Consider the following 19,995-nt stretch of genomic DNA (forward strand, 5'->3'; position numbering starts at 1 on the left):
CGATCTTTTTCCTTCCTTTTTTTCGTTCTCTTTTGTTTTCTGCTCCTTTCTCTCAAAGAATTTTCCATTTAACAGTGTTACTGAATGATGTATTCGCATTCTTATAAACAATTGTTTCTTTTGTGCTTTGACAAACGTCGGGAAAGGTTTCTGTATAAAGCTTTCCAACGCCCTTTTGCACATCATATTTGTTAAATTTTCTTTATAGGCAAGTTCTAAACTTTCTACAATGTTATAAAAACTTCCGGTGATTAATATTAATTTGCCAACATCGCTATCTTCTTCAGGGCAGTAAGCTTTAAGAACTGTAAAGGATTCCCTAGTTTTCGTAATTCTATTGGAAGATTTAATCAGCGCTTTAATACAAACACTGCAATTTGCATGTAGTTCTAACGCTTATTTTTGCAAGATATCCTGCGACGTAAGTTATGACATTTGCATTCTTGCTGGAATCTATTTCAGGAATTTTGGCGTCACTAATTGCTTCATTATTTTGTTTGAAAAATTGAAAGTGATTTTTCCGTAAAATAATTTTCTGTTCTTCCTAATTTACCTGCACTTAGGAATTCTGCTAGAAAATCATCTGTATTTTCGTTTTCGCTGCAGTTAGCTGATACTGGAACTTGGAACAAGGCGGACGCTGAAATTTTTTTAACCCTAAGCCTGAAAGAATGTGGTGTTGGGTTCTCAAAGCATCCATCAATCCGACGCATCTTTGCGAAAGTATTTTGCAAACGATCTTGATTCATACTGGCTGCTAAGACGTAATCTAAACCCTCATTTTGTAGAAGATCTTCCGAAAGTTGAATGACACATGAAATTGTATTTCCATCCTTGAATGTTTGGAGGTTGCCTAACACAGACAAATTTCATTGTTTCAAGCCAGTTTAATTTTTTTTAAAGAAGTTTATGTGATTTGAATTTTTTGATATAGCACATCTATATTCTTTAACATCTTTTTTCTGACTTAGAATTGAGGCAGTCAAAAATATCGTCAAATTCTTTAATGAAGTTAGCAGTGTTTTGAGCTTCGATTGGTCGCCCCTTAAAATGTAAAACTGAAGTCCCATCGATACACTGTGACTTAAAATTTGCGTTGCTAACTTCACTTTCATTTTTGTGAAAGATGTAACTTTTAAATGTATTGCAGTCAACTTGGGGACCAGCTTCAGAGTTTCTTTTCAATCTAAATAGAAAGGTCTCTCTATGTGGGCCCATGGTGCTCGTGCGTAGCGAATCAATGCATCATGGCTCTTCAAATTATTTCTGAGACCTTTAATAAGTTGGGACAGGTCGTGCATGAAGAAAATGTTTCGGTCATCCCCAAATATGAAAGGAGTTTGCTCGTTTATGTTGAGTTTTTTTAAATGATTTGGTTATTTGATCCCTGATCGCAAACAACAACTTTCAGTTTTAACCCAATCTTCAGTAGACGTTGAATTAAATCAATTAAAATATCGTGTAGTATGACTTTAGTCATTGGGCCTCTTGTAATATAATCAGCAACAATTTGCTTCCAATGAGATTGTAGACCAGCAATCATAAAGACCATGGAATTGTTTCCAAATTCTTTTTCGCATTTCCCATCTCCCTGATCAGTGTATCCTTCTATCAGATCTTGTCCCTCGTCATATAGGAGACCTTCTTTTAGCGAAATTTCATCGAATGTTAATATTGCCAATTTCTCACTAGCATTCATACAAATCAGTTTTTTTTCTAAGATGTTTAATAAATCATTTATTATTCCTGGCCTGGTGGGAATACCTTTAAGCCACGATCGCAACGAACTTGGGCTTGGTAAATGAAAACTTTTCTTCAAAATGTAGTATGATTTAGGGCCATGGTAATAAAGGGATAGGGAAAGTTGCTTTTCCCGCGGAGTCCAACGTCGTCCTTTAGATTTTTTAGCGGAAAGCCTTAGTTGCATTTAAAAAAATCCACTCCTGCTTCAGGAAGATATTTCCTCATTTCATTGGTCAGTTCTCCTTTTGTGATTTTGCGTTTAGATGGAATTCGTTTTTCAATCTAGCATTTCTTGAGCAACAGTTTTCTAAGTCTGTTTTTCTTTGGGGTTTCTTGATTGACTGTTTGCACCAACTTGCTTTTGGATCCGTGTTTAATTTCTGGCGTGGTGAATAAAGACCGTCTAGTTAATTTCATTCTTTTCGGAGTAGTTTGCTGTAATTCCTCCAGTCTAAACTTTCAGAAGTGGCTTTTCTCTTTGAACCGGATATTGGCTTTTTTGCTTAAGTTACTAAAGACCTAGATTTCACTCTTTTAGGTGTAATTTGTATAGGAACTACATCTTGCAGGCCCGATGTAATTGTTTTTACCTCTCCGAGTGACGTATGTCACGGAGAGGTTCTAATTTCGACGTGTCTGTGTGTGTGTGTGTCTGTCTGTTGTTATTGACTTACACCCCAGGGACCGCGTTCGCAGTTTGCAAATCGGAGCAAACGTGTTCTCAATTTCCGGAAATTTCGAAAATTATATTACACTACAGGCTATTACTCCATTGCCTGTCTAACACCACCATCTTCTGGTCTTTGCCCATCCCACATGGACACCAGTCTGTACACCTGGCTTCTAATCACCACCCTCTTATGGTCTTTGCCCATCACACATGGACACCAGTCTGTACACACTGGCTTCTAATCACCACCCTCTTATGGTCTTTGTCCATCCCACATGGAGACCAGTCTGTACACACTGGCTTCTAATCACCACCGTCATCTGCTCTTTGTACATCCCACATGGACACCAGTCTGTACTTACTGGCTTCTAACACCACCATCTTCTGGTCTTTGTTTTTGTCCATCCCACATGGACACCAGTCTGTACACCTGGCTTCTACTCCATCATCATCCTTAAGGTTAAGACATACGCGGCGATCGACCAGGGTTACGAGACACGTCTGGCCTCCCAATGGTGGGGCTTCCACCAAAGGTTCACGCAATTGCGCTGTTCTTATCAACAGCTGCGATTCGAAACCCTTATATACTACCTATTTGAGTAAGGCGAAGCAACCGGCATATGCTTCATTTCAAACGCCAATATTAGTCAAGTCTCTCAAGAATGTTTAATTGTTCTTTATCAAATCGATGTAACGCTCAATAAGGCGAACAACTATCGAAGAAAATATTTAATATTAATCATATTTATTTTAATATTTAAGATAATCTTGTTTCTCAACTCAAAATTAAAACGGAAAGAGTTAAAAAGCAGTCTATGTTTTAGTCTGTGTGTGTCCGTCCGTTGTTACACTAGTGCACCGCTTTAGCAGTTCCCCTTGTCTTGATGTGGAAATAAATCCTACCAAACCTTAATATTTGGTTTTCTCATAATGTAAAATTAATATATGGAAATATTTTTCGTAATTTTGATGCATTTAGTACTTTTGTAGCTTTAAAGCTCTGTTTCATTTTGATATTCCAAAGATTATTTTTAATATTATTATTTGAAATGGCTGTTTATATATTACTTAAACTATACTACATCTGTTATTGCGCAGACTACTGCATTAACAAAGGGTATAACGGACGGACTGTGAGGATCTATTCTGACAGTCAGGCCGCCCTGAATGCGCTGGACCAGTGTCAGATTACCTCTCAACTGGTGCGTAGCTGCCTTGATCTGCTAGCGCAACTGGCGTCCTGCAACAGGGTTCTGTTGTACTGGGTGCCAGGGCATAGCGGTTATTATGGCAATGAGCAAGCCGATAGATTTGCGAAAAGGGGCGCGGAGGCCAAGCTCTTGGGGCCGGAGCCGGCCGTCCCCATCCCCTACGGGCATGTCAAACGGAGCCTGCATGACAGGATGACTGTCATACAAAACCAGCTCTGGCATGACATGGATGGCCAGAGACAGACAAAACAGTTAGTCAATGGTCCCTGCAGGTCTCGTGCTAGAGACCTAATTTCGCTCAGCAGATGGGATATTAGGCTGGCCACCGGTCTTCTGACCGGACACTGTCGGCTAAATAGGCACCTCCATCTGATGGGTCTTGCTGACGACCCCCTCTGCAGGTCGTGCCAGGAGAAGGAAGAAACATCCGCTCACGTACTTTGCGAGTGCGACTTCTTCGCCTCGCTTAGACTAGAACATTTTGATTCACACACTGTGGAGCCCTCGCGGGTCTCCTCTTTTACGGTGGAGCGAATTCTTCGCTACGCTGCGGCTACGGGCCTATTCAAGGCCTGATTTTGAGGTTGCACAATATGCCTTTGGCATCGGTGCTAGGGCGTGAGCCCCGCCTCATCAACAATAATAATAATAATACTACATCTGTATATAGAATAATCCTCGGTTTAGTGATTTCATGAAGAAAGCTAAGATCTAGACTTCGGCGGGTATATCTAGTATTACCCGCAATAGGCTTAGTGAAATATAGAGTAAATAATTGAGGCCTTAGGTGAAGTAAACTTTGGGTTTTGATTTTCGTGTCTGAAATGAAGAGACATCAACGGTTCAGAGTGAGCCGAAAGTTAAATACACTCTTAAATAATCAGGTTAAGATTTTATAATAGAAGAAAAGATCATGGTGGCAATTAGATTAGTAGGGTTAATCTACAGAGTTTTTATTCTCTTTATGGTGCCCATTGACTATCGGTGCGTCTAGCTACAATTTAGCTTTGGTATTATTAAACGTTAACACTCATGTTGGCAAACTAAGAATATTGTTGAGGTGAGACGAGACGATAGTGTTTACACTGCTAACCAGTTGTGAATATAGCTATCAGAATATAGGGTAAACAGCTGAAGCGTAGACTTCATTTCCTGTTCTTTTTGCCATTGACTGATTTCCATGAGTCCAAGATTTATCCTTATTGGATGCAAAATGTCGTCTGCTTTACTGTATATTCGCTATGCTTGGAATACTGCTTCAATATTTCGTAAATTTTTACTTAAAGAGAAATAATTCCATATCTAGGTAAATAACTTTGTAGTAGTAGACATCTTGACTCGGAGAGGTAATATTTTGGTTTTCCCAACTTGTTTTATTATTATCTGAACCTAGTTATAGTTATTAGTAACATGCACTAAATTAGTATGTTGTCTTCAGATTGTTTACCACTAGTTGGAATTTTTCCTGCCACGAGATCAGGTTTATTTATTGAGCTAATACTTGACTGCATAGGGGTATGACTTAATATTGGACTTAAACGAAATTGTTATAGACGGGACGCATAGTCTGAAGTACCATGCCAGTACTATTAGTTTACTACCAGTTTCACCAATAAGACTAGTTCCTAATATAGGACTGACTAGATTTGGATTAACCCTTGGCAAAGTTTCTTGCATTTCCTGACTAGTATTTGTGACTGAAAAACATTTATTTTCAAAAATTACATCTAACTAGCAGTACATTCGTGAATGTTACCACTATTTTTAGATTTCTCTTTGTAACTAAGAGACATTGAGAGCCACGTTAATCTGTTTCTAAATAATGAAACAAAACCAATTATTGATATATTCTTTTGATTTTATTTCTGCAATGGTTTTTCGATTGAATAATACTTGATTTTAGCATGCTTTGACATTTGCCGAGTTTTAGGGTTCATAAATTGGTCGTATTTAAAATGATCATTGGAAACTTTATAATTCTTCTTATATACATGCTCTTCTTTGCCTATAAAATCTGCCCTGCCAGATCTTTCTATCCATATTTTACACCTAAGAAACATGACCATTCAGTCAAAGATTAAGCAAATATAAGCAACTACCTTAAATACCACACTTGCCTTTCTTTATCATTTGGGTAGAAAAGAAAGATATACCAGGTATTTTTCTACCTTGCGCGTTCTTGCAATTTAAAAATGTGCAAGAAGAACCTGCGTATAATTTCCATTCTGATTTAGGTCTACCTCGCGAAGCCATATAGTATATGAAACTAAACTGTCTAAACTTCAAAATCAATTGTCAAAAGCGCTTGTGTCATGCTGCATCTGTCAATTGTAAAAACTTGTAAACAAAGACACCATTTCTTTCCGTAAAATACCTGGAGGGCGCTAGTGTCAGAATTTTAGTTTTGCGTTGGCAGTGTTACCAAACAGTTACCCTCCTGACTTGCTCCATGTCTAAATCTTGTATTAGGTTTAATCATAGCCTACTAGATCACGCTACTCACGGACCAAGTCTGCTGCTCGCAGCATAGACGGCCGTTCAAAGAATTATTTTGCTATATAAAAGAGTGTATCGTGGATTTTCGTTCGAAAAATCAAATCGATCAGCTTTTAACATAATGTGCTGAGGGAGAAACCAAATTTTTTAACCTAAATTGTTAAAATACTTGTTAAAATTACATGAAATTTTAAAGAGACGTGCAAAATAGTTTTTATCATTATTTTGAAAAGTTTCAAAAGTTTTGCTATCATAGTTGAAAAAAATTAAAACGGTTATTAGCCGTGAATTTCTTTCCAGTTTATTTTAAAGGGATAAGGTTCAGTTTGAAGGGCTAGTATTATCTTTATAATGTTAAATTAAGGTATTTCTTTATAAATTAATGACTAATTGTAAATTTAATTTGATTTTTGAGTTAAGATGGTTATACATGGTAAATAATAGAGAAAATGCTATGAGCCACGAATTTAGTAAAATAGACATCCTGTAAAGAGATTGTACTTTTGTGTTCATTTTTAAATGAAATGAGGAGAGTGACAAAGTTATTCGAGTTTGATCAAAGAGACTATATTAAAATATTCGTGTTATTTTAACAATTCCTTGAACTAACAAAAGCAACAATATTAAAGACCGCGGATTTTTAAATCGCCCAAACATACAAATAGATAAGTCACTCTAGATGTAGATAAAATTAACTCTTGCCATTAAAACATTTAATTTTTGTGGGACTTTTTAAAGATAAATTAAAAGGTTGTAATTTTCCCGAGGCAAAGAAAACTGGAGTTGAACAGAGGTGTGTTTGAAAGAGATATGCGTAAAATGTCAAAAAACGCTATTTTCTCACACTAGCGTTGTCAGAAAATTAGTTAGTATGAGACCTCAAAACCTATTAATGGCCCAAATCGTGTAAAACATTTCCCAGTAAAATACATTTAAGATTGCTCATTAAATGATTTAGAAAATCAGGCTAGAATAATAAGGTTCAATTGTCATTTAGTAAAATATAGCTAAAAAAATAGTAACGTAAACCAACGCGACCACTTGGATTGCTGCATATACATTAACAATTATGAAACAAAAACTAAGGAAAAACTTGCTCCGGAAAGTGTCGGGATGAAAGATTACAATCCAAGATGGCAGCAATGTTTTACGTTACTTATTAATTGTTTAGTTATATTTAGAAAAATGACAATTGAACCTTATAAGTAAGGGAAAACCTGTTAAACTCGAGGAATTTGAAAGTTTCATGACAACCCTATTATATCTTCTTTTTTGGTATTTTGTCGAAATTAAACCTCACGCAACGATCTCTTTAATTAAAGGTTTTCCCTAATAAATTTGCCATACAGATTACGTAACTCCTTTAAAAAACATAGGTTAATGAGAGAATCTTTGGATTCGCTTTGCACTGACATGTTATCTCCTGGTCGCCCCATGATAGACAGACCACCTTCCGAGTCCATATCCAGTGCTCGTCCTGAACTTCAATCAAACTCGGGGGCGGCGCAGGTTTTTGTACCTAGTGGCGCTATTTAGAAGAAAACAACAACAATAACGTAAATCCGTCACAGTCCCCGATAATGAACTCGTGGTTGTGCCAGTTACCACTGCTATAACGGATATAAACCGCCATGCGAATACGAATCTAGCGTCTTGCGTCAAAGTGGTCGTGAGTGAAAACCATCTTCAAGGGTCACAAAAACTAGAACCCACACCGCTGGAAGAAACTAAAGTGCATGAAATCAATGAGAAAACTATTTTCAGTGATCATTTTAAGAAATTTCCACCGTTGGACAAATATCTTCTTATCATTGTGAAACAAAACCTAAGGATAAACTTGTTCCGGAAAGTGTCGGGATGAAAGATGCATTTTACTTCAAGTCGAAATGAACTTACAAAAGAATGGCGAATCTGAAGTAGGTACTGTAACAGTAGAGTTAGTGAAAGATTTAGAGCCAAATTCATGAAAGCGATCGCAAGTTGCGTTAAGTTGCGCAAATTTTGCGTCTGAAAAAAAATTTGCCTTTGGTTCGTATTCCCAGCTAGCACAATATGGTCCATTGGCTATCCTTTGGATATGGTTTCTGGATATAGGTCTCATCCTGAGGATGTCCCAAATCCAGTACTTGACGTATCCTGGATATTCAAGGGACATCCAAATGTCTTCAAATCTATGTCCTTAGTTTGTCTTTTGGCTGGCCATTATGACATCCTAGGGATATGTGGGGGTCATGTAAAGGATATCCATACAATATAATATTACTATCCGTTGGATGCTGTTTCTAGTATAACGGGATATTCACTGGATTTTAAAACAGATATTCTTTGGCTATCCTTGGGAAAAATGTATATTTTATTTCATCTTAAGGTTAATACAAAGGTTACACTTAAGTTTCTTACATACTTAAGTTAAAGCTACACTAGGAAAAACATTAAATTCGCAAAAATTATTTTTAACATTTTTCATTCCTCATTTTTCATCACATATTTTTAAAAATTGGCATGAATTTAAATTGCTATTTATTTTTGATAAATTTAAGTACTATATTTTTTTTAAAGAATTTGAATTGCTATTTATTTTTGAATTTCACATTTAAACTACTAAAAACTAAATTTATCTTCCAAATATGGGCCAAATATTGCTTTTGTTTTGCAATTATGCTTATTATAATATTTTCAATTATATTTGTCAAAATATAGTTTGTTGAGAACACCCTCTTAATTTTTAAGACTAAACTATTTCAACATGGGTAGAAATTCAATTTTGAATTAGTTACTTTATCTCTTAGTAAGTTTTCATTGTTTTCAAACTAGGTAAATTATAATATAATATTATAATATTTTCAATTTCCAATCCTCCTTTAAATTTAATACCTAAAATATTTGACGAAATTAATTCTAGTTTGTTGAGAACAAATTGAAACATACTAATTAAATCATCCACCTTATTTTTAAGACGAAATTATTTCAACATCAGTACAAACTAAATATTGAATTAGTTACTTTATCTCTTAGTAAGTTTTCAAACTAAGCCAATTGTCTATCTTCATAATTATTGACAACAATTATATATATTAAATTTCTTACGTTAGCTAATGAAATATGAAATTAAGCACGCATATGCTCGTTTAATTCTTGGTGATTTGCAGTGCGCTGTATTTCTTAGATTATTTTCATCCCAATTCATGAATTAATTTCTGTTTACAAAAACGAAATTTGAATTCTAATTTGTTCAAATTAATTTGCTAACTCGTATCGTACCTTGATAATTTGTTCTTCGGTAAATTTCTGTAAAAATCTTGATACCACGTATGTTCCACATGAATTTGCTCTCTGATACCATGAATTTACTTCTCCTAGTTTCTCGATCAGGCCGATAAGAATATATCCAGCGATTTCTTACGCGCCGTAAGCTTCGGAAGCCTGAGCTGTGAGACGCGTTGCGGCGGCCTCTTGTTCAGCTTTTCGGAAGAAATCGCTGGATATATTATTCTTATCGGCCTGAGTAATATATAGGGAGCTATATGATTCACTCATGATTCCACTATAATTATAGAAACATTTTAAAAACGAAGATTAATTATTACTATTTGATTTTATCCATATCTTAATTACTGAAGTGTTCCAATTGTGCTGCTGTTTAAAATATGATAATTAAAACAACAATTTGCAGTCCAAGAATTAATAAAGCCTAAACTTACAGTATTATCAGTCATCCTTACACGTGCGATGTTAAATAACAGACCAATATTGAGATATTGTCCTATTAGACAAGTTAAGGAGCGTGAAAATAATAAATGAATTTGAGGTAGAATAGCGGCAAAACTAATTTAATATCACATTTTCCTATACCCACGCTCGTAATGGCGGCTTGGTCCAACGGAATTTTCTTTTTCAAAATATTATGCGCCAGATGGAGCCTCGGTTTTCTTATTTCGTACTTAGTATGGGGTGTCTTCGAAAGATGGCGCAAGCCCATGATAATCAATAAGGAAACTTTTTTAATGAAATCATGGAGGAGTACCGGGAGGGCAGACTTAGCCATTGGACTCTTTGGAGTGTGTTAAGTAATTTTTGAAACAACTTACGTACTGCTGCCAGCTGGTTCATTTACGGAAAACTAGTAGTTTGGAAGGAAGGAGGAGGTGGGGGAGTGGGGGAATTCAAAATGGCGGGCGATGCAGGCGATTAGAAGGGCCGCTAGTGTAAGCAGGGCTACCAGTCACTTTCCTAAAAACTTACTGAGTCGGCCCTCCCGGTAATCCTCCTTGATGAAACATTGCCTTTAGGACCAAAGAAACTATTTATTTGTTTATTGGAATCATTAGTCTACGTGGTGCGTGGTCCTAGACGCGAGGAGGGGGGTTGTGTTTTACCTTCAATACTGCTTTCCCCTCCCCCGTTCCACTTAACAAGTTGAGCAAGGAAATTTACTCTATAATAACGCCTATTTTTTCAGGGGTTTTTTCTCTTGTTCAGACGAGCCTTCTAATAATTACGATGATAAAGTTGTTTTTATCATTTTCAAATATCCTAAAGATTACCTGGAAATTCCATACTTTACCAAGGCAAAAAACCCAAATGAAACGAAATAATTTTAATAATTTATGGTTTAATGCAGAGTAAGAACAGTGTTTAAAAGTATACTGACATTCCATTGAAATACATATGTTCAAACTGAAACAGAGAAGCAGATATTATTTAAACAATATTGAAGTCATTAGTTAGTGAAAGAGTTATCTTAAACTAAAAGTTGAGATCTATAAAGTACTTTCTATTTTTTTTTAATTTTTAGTTCTCAAGTTATTCTTCTCGCAGTTAAATCTTCAGTTCTTACATTCAATTAGTTAAAATTATTAAGTTTTTTCCTATTAGTTCAAAATAATTAGATTTTATTTCTTGTTAGTTCAAATTATTTAGTTTAATTATTAAAGATTTCTGTTCTTCAGTTCTATTAATTTTTTTCTACAAAATTCAAAAGAGTTTTATGACTATCGTTAATTACTTAAAAACAATATGCAGATACATTCGAGAAAATTCCTTTGTTAGATCATCATTTTTTAACATTAAAAATAGTTCCTTCATATTGAAAACATTCTTTGCAATATTATTTAAATTTTTTGTTAGTTTTTAAAATTTTATCATGTTAGAAAGGTATTTTTAGACGCAATGAAAAGTATTGAAATTTTTTAAAGAGAGAATGAAAACTCGTTTTGCTTGAGTATGTGCAATACAAAATTCAATACCTCTGAAAGGTATTTAATTTAATTTAAAAAATTGAAAAAAGCTCATATTTAAAACTATCAATTAAATATAAATCTATTTTAGTATTTACAATCACATATTTGGAGGTATTTCTTCAATGTTTCACTATCCATGTGAGTCCTTATAGAACATCAGTTAAAAATCTTTTCATTTTGCTTTTACCCTCCTTTTAATGAGCAAAAGTTTGTTTTCTTAGCGATTGATACTTGATTCTTGAGATTTGATGTGGTCGGAAGCGTGCCTTAGCCTTGACTTAATCTCACTTTCTATCTCACAAGCAGTAGTATCAAAAGTTTTAGTTGAAATAACAGTATCTGAGAAATAAAATTAAGATTTAAGAATTAAGGATTGAGGCGTACAAACATTGTTGAATGATGCTGAAAACAGTTTCTCTCAACTTACCCATAATAACACTAGTGATACGAAGATCGCTGAGCTTTCGTTTTCCTTTCTTACCATTCCAGTTGTAAAGAACAGCGAGTTTGTCAGAGAATGCTTGAGAAAAAACACGCTTCACACTCTCTTTGACATTTCTTCCTCCTATCTGTTGAAGTCCTCGTTGCTGAAATGAAAGGGTGTGTTTGAATGCTATAAATATTCCAATTGTTGTTTCATACCAATTTCTGCTTCTTTTCATCTTCCTTTAAATTTTCTTCAAGATGCGATAATTGATCCAAGTCTGATAGTGGTAGGCCGAATTCACTAATATCGCTTTCTTTGGCAGGTTCAGAATCAATTACAGGATTTGATGATGATCCTCGTTTGACTAAAACTTCTATCATGCCCAATAAATCTTTCTGATTATATTTTATAATTTCCAAACTTCTAGTAACGTCTTTTACCCAGCCTACGTGTAGAAAAATAAGCCAAAAACTAACAGTCTATAAAAAGATTATGTGATATTCAAACTCACTCTCTTTCACCATAAACATCCGGTTCTTTCTGATCAGACTTTCACCTTCATCGTGATGAGAAGCTGTTTAAAAAGTTAATGCTAGATGACTAGGCACTAAAAAACTTGATTCGTCACTACTTACTAGGTGTTCTAGTCGCAATAAAACTTGATGACGATGATTTAGACACAGAGTTGCCTTTGTTTCTCGGCGTCTGGAAACCTTATTTATTTTTATATTACAAACTTAAATTCATAATTATTAACCGTTCTAATCAAAGACATACCTTCATCAGCATTTGAATTAGCTTCGGGTTGAGGTGATCTGGAATTACCCCTTTCTTCGAGGATATCATCATGAGAATCTATACAAAGAGCCAGGGACAAAATAAATTTACAAGTACTAGTTCTAAGGTCAGTGCTATAATGATTAACTATATTAATAAATGGAAGTTTTGATATTATCTTATTTGAGAAAACTTTAATCTTAGACATTTAATTCCACAATCTAACACACGGATAACAATTATCGAGGGAAAATGAGCTACTTTCATAAAATACGTTGTCCTATCTATTTGTAGTGCAATTAAATAAACAATTGAAATAATTATATCACCTTTATCTGCAACAAGTTGACTGTTGCTAGGTTTGCCTAAAATGGTTTTAAAGGAGTTACATTGTTAGTTTGTTGCAGTGCAATTAAATGAAGATTTGAAACAATTCTATCACCTTTATCTGGAACAAGTTGACTGTTGCTAGGCTTGCCTAAAATGGTTTTAAAATATTTACTGTGTTGAAGTTCATGACATAATATAAATTTCATACTTTTAAGAATTTCCCCTGCATTTTGTGTTTCATGCGTCTCATCCTTATTGCTTTCATTGCAGGATGCTAAGAATAAATTTCAACATTAAATACATAAATATTTATAATAAATAAACCTAGATTTATTTAAGATGGAGTGCTCGTGCTTCGACTCTCAGAAAAAGATATTCAGATTAAAACGGGAATTTACAAACAATATTTTTCATGTAATTATAATCTATGTGAAGGAATGGAGGCTACGAAACATTGGACACATATAATCCTCTTTCTTTTTAAGAATCTCCGTTGTGAGAAAATTTAGGTCAAGTTAATTCATTCTTCTTAAAATTTCAGATTTCTGAATTTCTTTACTAGTTTGGTTATATACAAAAAACTGTTTCCCATTGAAAGAAGGAATATTTTTAACGTAAACTCAACTGTCCCCTTTAACAGTGTTCAATGCTTTAACGGCCCTTTCGTTTTGAGTTGCTTCTTGCTAATTTAATTGGTTTGATTCGCAAGATTCATAGACGTTATACAGTCCATTCAAGCTATTACATGGACTTCAATCGCACTAGCTTTAAACCACATTGGTGGAGGGTGTAGCTTGGGCATGTGTTTAGCTAAGCCTTAAGTAACGAATACGAAATAATTTAGCATTACCCTCTGAGTCAGAAAATAACCCATGAGTTGGTTGGTCCAATGGATTTCCAGTTTTTTCTTGCCGAGACTTTGATACTTTAATTTTATAAACCCATTACTAGAGTGTTTTAAAGTTGGATACAATTCCAAAATTACTTACGAGATCTACTTTTAACACCATTGCTCGCATCCCTGGATTTGCTTCTGAATTCAGAAGCCTATGCCAAAGGGTATGTTTTTTGTGTGCCTACCTCTGATAAAGTTGCACTTAGGGAAATGTTTCAAATGTTCTTCGTAAGTATTATCGGTGGGTTTCCAGGCTAATAAAATGCCGTTGCATTCGAAGCACTGTACTAGATCAACGGTATGTAACGAGTAAAACACCGCTCTGCTTAAAGCTTTTTTATAGTTTCCATCTTGTGGCCAGGAGTAAAAAGTATGATATCTCTGCAGCTCCGAGTTCATGATGTTGAATGAATAAGATCATAGAAATATTCGATTAATTTATCACCAATAGTTCCTACCCCTCTGTTTTACCCCCCCCCATTACTTAATATATGAAATAAAAGAAAACAGTATTAAAAAGGTGACACATCTATTTTTTAAAAATACAAAAGAGATTACAAAGAGTATTTCTTAACAAAGAATTAAGTTATTCTTTACGGGCGCGTTTCTACATGTTTCTAAGCTGACGTCATTCTTCAAACAATCTGGTCCAAACTCTGAAACCACAGATTAAGGAATTCCAGCATTCCCAAGATCAATGAAATAAATAGTACAATAAGTAGTTTTTAGGGGGTTGTACTCCAAGATCTGGCGTATTCTTGTCAACCTTTGTGTACTTGACTCCATAACAACTCACAACATACAATGGGGATGGGGAGAACGTAGCAACCTCCCGCACCTAATGGTAACGGACCCTTCAGCGTGTCAGAGTGAGTTATTTTTACAATCATGCCGTTAACATCTTTGTTGATCTCCCCTTGGGTGGAGTATATACCGTTAAGAAATGTATCCTAAATTCTTAATCGGTGCTAAATTAAAAGTTTTTTTGGTGAAACATAGAGTAATTTTGATAAATTTAGCTAAAGTTTATCGAAACTTTATTAACAATTTGAAATGTTTTTCCAAATGACGCTTTTCGTGTCGGTAGAATGTATGCTAAACGACTGATTTCGTTTCGGTGGTCTATTCATTTTTCCATGGATTCCTATGGGGTTTTAGGAATTTTAAATGATCGTTTTCGTGTCGGTCAATTGTAACCCAAATGATCAAAAACGTTTCGATTGTTTTTTACTTCTAACACGAAATGCGTTGTGAATGATGCTTCTTTCAATACCGTTTTATGTTTTCCACAAATTTTTGATTACGAGGTTGATAATTTTGATAAATATAGTACGTATACAACTGGTTCGACCACGCCCCCAAAAGCCATTACGATACGTCTGAACGTGTTTACCTATAAGTAAAAAAAAACAGATTGGGATAAATTCTTTTGTTATGAACCATGTTCGACCCCCTCCTCCCCCTTAATGTCATATAACACACACCTGGGTGGCCAAAAGGGGATTTTGTAAACTATAGAGAGTCATTTCACTTCCGAACTCTGGAGAGAAAAGTTGGTGACAAGGCTAGTAAGAAATCACGTGTTTCCTCCTATGCACCTTACGTAATATGTAATTCTTGTTTTGGTAAAAATGTCCCTTAAAATGTGTGCTAAATAGAAAACATAAGAGTCAGTCTAGGCTTATTCGTGTATACTTTACTCGGAAATGTTAAGATCGGTAAAAGTTTTAGCATAATAAGTAATATTTCGGAATATTTCATTCATCTGACCACATCTCTTTCGGTATGGCCGAAAATGTTCATGAAAACTTCAAAAAACTAGGGTATGCCCCCATGCCACGTACGGGTCATCTACATTGCCCTCATTGTGCTGGGACTTTAAAAGACGTGCCTGACTGCGGCCAATTAAATTATTTCTCCACATCACGTGACTGTGCGCACTTCAGACGTTGTGTTTTATTTCAATCTAAAAACCTTATCCGTATGTCGACCCATAAAGAGCGAAGACATCTTCTTGACGAGCGAAACTTTTGTACTCTGTGCGGTGAGTTTAAATACCGGATTAAGGGCTTGTGCCTGTGTTACAAATGGACAGATGATTCACCAGAGATTTAAATCAGGTACGGCAGTGACTTTCGAGATGAAATAGAATTGTGGAAGCATCATAGTTAATACAAATCAACTTTTGCTTCATAAAAAAGGGTATGTTTCACTTTGCATCATAACAATGTTTGTATTTTAGTCGATATTCATGTGTACTTTAGTATTATTCGTATGAAGTTCAGTATTAATTTCTAATAAGCCACTTGTGCATGGTAAAATTGGTGTTTTTTAGGTAGTTCATGTGTATTTTAGCCAGTATTCAGCTATAACGTTTGCATGTATTTTATATAAATCCCTTGTAGTTTAGTATTATTCGTATGAAATTCAGTATTAGTTTCTAATAAGCCACTTGTGCATGGTAAAATTGGTGTTTTTTTAGGTTGTTTTATATAAATGCTCGTATTTTAATAAATATTCATGGGTATTTTAGAAGTAGTCAGCATAACCTTTGCATGTATTTAATATATAGAAATCTCTTGTAGTTTAGTATTATTCGTATGAAATTCAGTATTAGTTTCTAATAAGCCACCTGTGCAGGGTAAAATTGGTGTTTTTTTACGTAGTATTATATAAATGCCAGTATTTTAATCAGTATTCATGGGTATTTTAGTAGTAGTTAGCTATAACTTTCGCATGTATTTTATATAAATCCCTTGTAGTTTAGTATTATTTGTATGAAGTTCAGCATTAGTTTATAATAAGGCACTTGTGCATGGTAAAATTGGTGATTTTTTAGGTAGTATTATATAAATGCCCGTATTTTAATCAATATTCATGGGTATTTTAGTAGTAGTCAGCATAACCTTAGCATGTATTTTATATAAATTCCTTGAAGTTTAGTATTATTCGTATGAAATTCAGTACTAGTTTCTAATAAGCCACCTGTGCAGGGTAAAATTGGTGTTTTTTTAGGTAGTATTATATAAATGTTCGTATTTTAATCAATATTCATGGGTATTTTAGTAGTATTCGAATGAAAAAAACTGTAGTAATATTTGTATGAAAAATCAGATTTTCATGCTCATTAAATGTTCTAAACCTAATTCTTCTGCCTATACAACTAAAATAACCTAGCATAAGCCTATCTTTTCCAGGATCTAACATAGCATAACTTAGAAGAAGACTATATTTTTCAGCATTTACCAAGAATAAACCTAGCAAAAGCCTATGTTTCAAGAATTACTATAGCATAAGCCTAAGACACGTGACGTCATTAAAACGCGTCTGGTCGTGTTTACCTATAAATAAATAAAGAGCCGATGGGGATAAATTCAATTCGTTACGCTTTAGCCACGCACCCTTTTAAGGTTCTAAACCACCTGGTATGTAGCCAATAAAGGACAATAAAAAACAAAAGCACCAGTCAATATTTTCTCAGGCTAAATATCAACCCGTACTCTGAAGAAAACCGCGCAAATGCACTCGTTAGACTATGCCGTTTTCGGGGTGATACGAGCCAAGCCTAGTTTTGACAAAAAAAAGGAACCATTGTTAGCATCTCGGAAGACGTTTTGAAGGAATTTATGGAGGAGTGGATGGAGATCTATTCAGCGTTGGAAACTGGCGACTTGGGTAATTATCGTTACTTAAACTTGAAAATAAAAATAACCGTTATGGAGGGGAATATAGTATTCAACGAGGGTAGCGTCTTCACTCTAACAAAGGCCGAGGCAGGGAAACTGAACGAGAAATTTAGTTTTATGAAATTTCACTACAACCTTTTGAATGATCAAGTTATAAAATGCATGTACGAAGCTATTGTAAAACGCATAGGCACTATCATAGAATAACCTGGCTTAAGAGTATATTTTTGCAGCATTTACCAAAGAATCTAATACAGCATAAGCCTGCCAAGATCTACCATATAATAAGTCTATCTTTTCATGATCTTATATAGCATAAGCCTATCTTTCACGATTACCATAGAATAAGCCTATCATAAACCTATAATTGCATTAACCACCCAGGATCTAACATAGCATAAGCCTATCTTTCAAGATATTCCATAGAATAACCTAGCATAAGCCTATCCCTACAGGTACCAGCCACGTGACGTCATCAAAAATTAGCCGTGACGTCATCAAGAAAACCACCAAAAACATCTTCAGATATGGCTTGAATCAAGTTTAAGGAGGTTTTTTTTAAATATTTAACCAATTTATTATTAATTCAACTTAATTATGTATGTTATTATCACGCTAATTAAATGTTTTTGATCTAAAATCCGATTGTTTTACAACTAGCATAAGCCTAGAATAACCTACCATAAGCCTATCCTTATCAGGATCTACAATAGCATAAGCCTATCCCTACAGGTATCTTCCAAGTGACGTCATCAAAAATTAGCCGTGACGTCATCAAGAAAACCACCACCAGGTGGCTCAACAATTCAAATTTCCCGCCAAAACCATCACGTCATCAATTCCCCCTCCCCCTCAATTCCCCCCATCTCTCCCCACCCCAGGGATGGCTTTATAACCCAGGTTTTACCCCCCCCCTGAAAGGAGGGGAAAGAAGGGGGGTAAAACCTGGGTTATAAGGCCGTCCTTACTCTCTTACCATTCGCGAATTTCCCGCCAAGAGTTTACAATTCAGAGGCGCTGCGTATACCATGGAAACGACCCACCCCCAACTTAACGAGAGGCGAGAGTAACGCGCCCGCCGCTCTAGTAATGAGAGTCACGTGGTCTCCCTCCTTTCTCTCTCTCTTTCTCTCTTGCAAAAAAATAGCTAGCCCGTCGAGGGAAGAGTGAGATGCTGTTGGTGAAAATCGCAGATAGGTACTAAGCCTCAATAGCTCAGTCTGTAAGGCGTTGTACTCTGGTGCGTGTGTGGATACAGACGTGGCGGGTTCAAATCCCGGTCGTGCCAGAAAATTAATTCTTCAATAGTGAAATATTTACGGGACTTCGTATAGATGTAGCTGAAGTTCGTATTTCTAGCGGGAAGTTTGAAATGAAAGTAACTTTCTTTATGATGGATTCTCCCAGGTCACATGAAGAATTGGGGGCAGAAAGCGCCCAGCCTTAAGCAAATCGGGCTGGATAACCACGGAGATTTTTTATGGTTGGTTGGCGAACCATTTTATCCCGTGTCTTTCACCAGCGAGGCCGGTTGTTTTACTTCTGGACGGCCACACTAGTCATATTGACATAGAAATAAGCCGCCTCTGCGAAAGGAATCAAAATTTGATTTAGGGGGCATTTAGGGGCAAGCCGAAATCTTATTTGAGGGGGCAGGATATATTTTTGAGGGGGCATTGCCCCCTGGTGCCCCCCCGTGGCTACGGGCCTGAATCAAATCGAACTGTTTTGCCTTCCACCACACGCTTCTCATATTCTTCAACCCTTGGACGTTTCCGTTTTCAGGTCGATGAAATGCAACTGGAAAAATGCCGTTCATGAATTTTTGACGGAAAATAGTGGAGAAGTTGTGGACAAGAAAAACTTTTCGTTGGTTTTCAGAAAGTGTTTCGTAAACACGATGTCCCCAAGGACAATCATTAATGGTTTCCGTTCCAGTGGAATTTATCCTTTAAACAGATACGCCCTTGACAGGGCGAAATTAAATTCATCTACTTAGTTTGAGAAAGATGAAAACGGAACATTACTGGAAGAGCCCGGAGTCCTCTCAAATAATGTGAATGTCCATTATTCTGCGATAGAACCACCAGAATCGTTAGCATTGGCTTGCGACAAAGAACCACAGCATGACAATTCAGAAGCACCTCTTGTAGCGGCTTTAAGCGCTATGGAAGCTCGTCTCAGTGCCGAAAGATTGAAAGAATTTGACGTTATGTACAAAGAAGAGTATGATGTACCAGATCCTTTATATGACTCCTGGAAAGCTCTGAGAAGAGGAATACAATGTCTCACAGGTCAAAATGTCAAAAGAGCTTTTAGTGATGAGCAACGACCTGATGTGTTTCAAAATTTCACAAACGATCCTCAAGATAATCTGTCGGAAAACCACAATGAGGCCCAAGACACCCTATTGGAAAACCACAATGAGGCCCAAGACACCCTATTGGAAAACCACAATGAGGCCCAAGACACCCTATTGGAAAACCACAATGAGGCCCAAGACACCCTATTGGAAAACCA

The 19,995-nt window shown here is 35.7% G+C and overlaps 1 protein-coding gene across 3 annotated transcripts; it reads right to left on the reverse strand.

The window, feature by feature from the left end:
• Positions 1 to 11,560: 11,560 nt before the first annotated feature.
• On the reverse strand, positions 11,561 to 13,813 carry LOC149656693 (uncharacterized). Of its 3 annotated transcripts, none has more exons than XR_016370012.1 (7): positions 13,745 to 13,813; positions 13,103 to 13,168; positions 13,007 to 13,042; positions 12,894 to 12,929; positions 12,423 to 12,642; positions 12,299 to 12,361; positions 12,093 to 12,232 (listed from the first exon to the last, which is right to left on the reverse strand). XR_016370012.1 is itself a non-coding variant. In XM_089844776.1 (5 exons), the coding sequence occupies exons 2-5, from the start codon at positions 12,315 to 12,317 to the stop codon at positions 11,578 to 11,580; spliced, it is 531 nt and encodes a 176-aa protein (XP_089700902.1). In that variant the 5' UTR covers positions 12,318 to 12,361; positions 12,423 to 12,543; the 3' UTR covers positions 11,561 to 11,577. The 3 variants fall into 3 exon arrangements, 1 of the variants encoding a protein (XP_089700902.1); XR_016370013.1 differs by having other exon boundaries at positions 12,140 to 12,160; XM_089844776.1 differs by lacking the exons at positions 12,894 to 12,929; positions 13,007 to 13,042; positions 13,103 to 13,168; positions 13,745 to 13,813 and adding exons at positions 11,561 to 11,699; positions 11,788 to 11,947 and having other exon boundaries at positions 12,003 to 12,232; positions 12,423 to 12,543.
• Positions 13,814 to 19,995: the final 6,182 nt, after the last annotated feature.

Source organism: Phalangium opilio, unplaced genomic scaffold, assembly GCF_054372755.1.
Source record: "Phalangium opilio isolate 3A_F unplaced genomic scaffold, DU_Popi_V2 ptg000077l_1, whole genome shotgun sequence".
In the NCBI taxonomy this organism is placed as follows: Eukaryota; Metazoa; Arthropoda; class Arachnida; order Opiliones; family Phalangiidae; genus Phalangium; species Phalangium opilio.

What these genes read in the sequence shown, in the direction of transcription:
- LOC149656693 (XM_089844776.1), bottom strand. An exon ending in ATGAAAAGAAGCAGAAATTG is followed by an intron (nt 11,948 to 12,002) that starts GTATGAAACAAC and finishes CTTTCATTTCAG; the next exon opens with CAACGAGGACTTCAACAGAT. An exon ending in TATCACTAGTGTTATTATGG is followed by an intron (nt 11,700 to 11,787) that starts GTAAGTTGAGAG and finishes TTTATTTCTCAG; the next exon opens with ATACTGTTATTTCAACTAAA.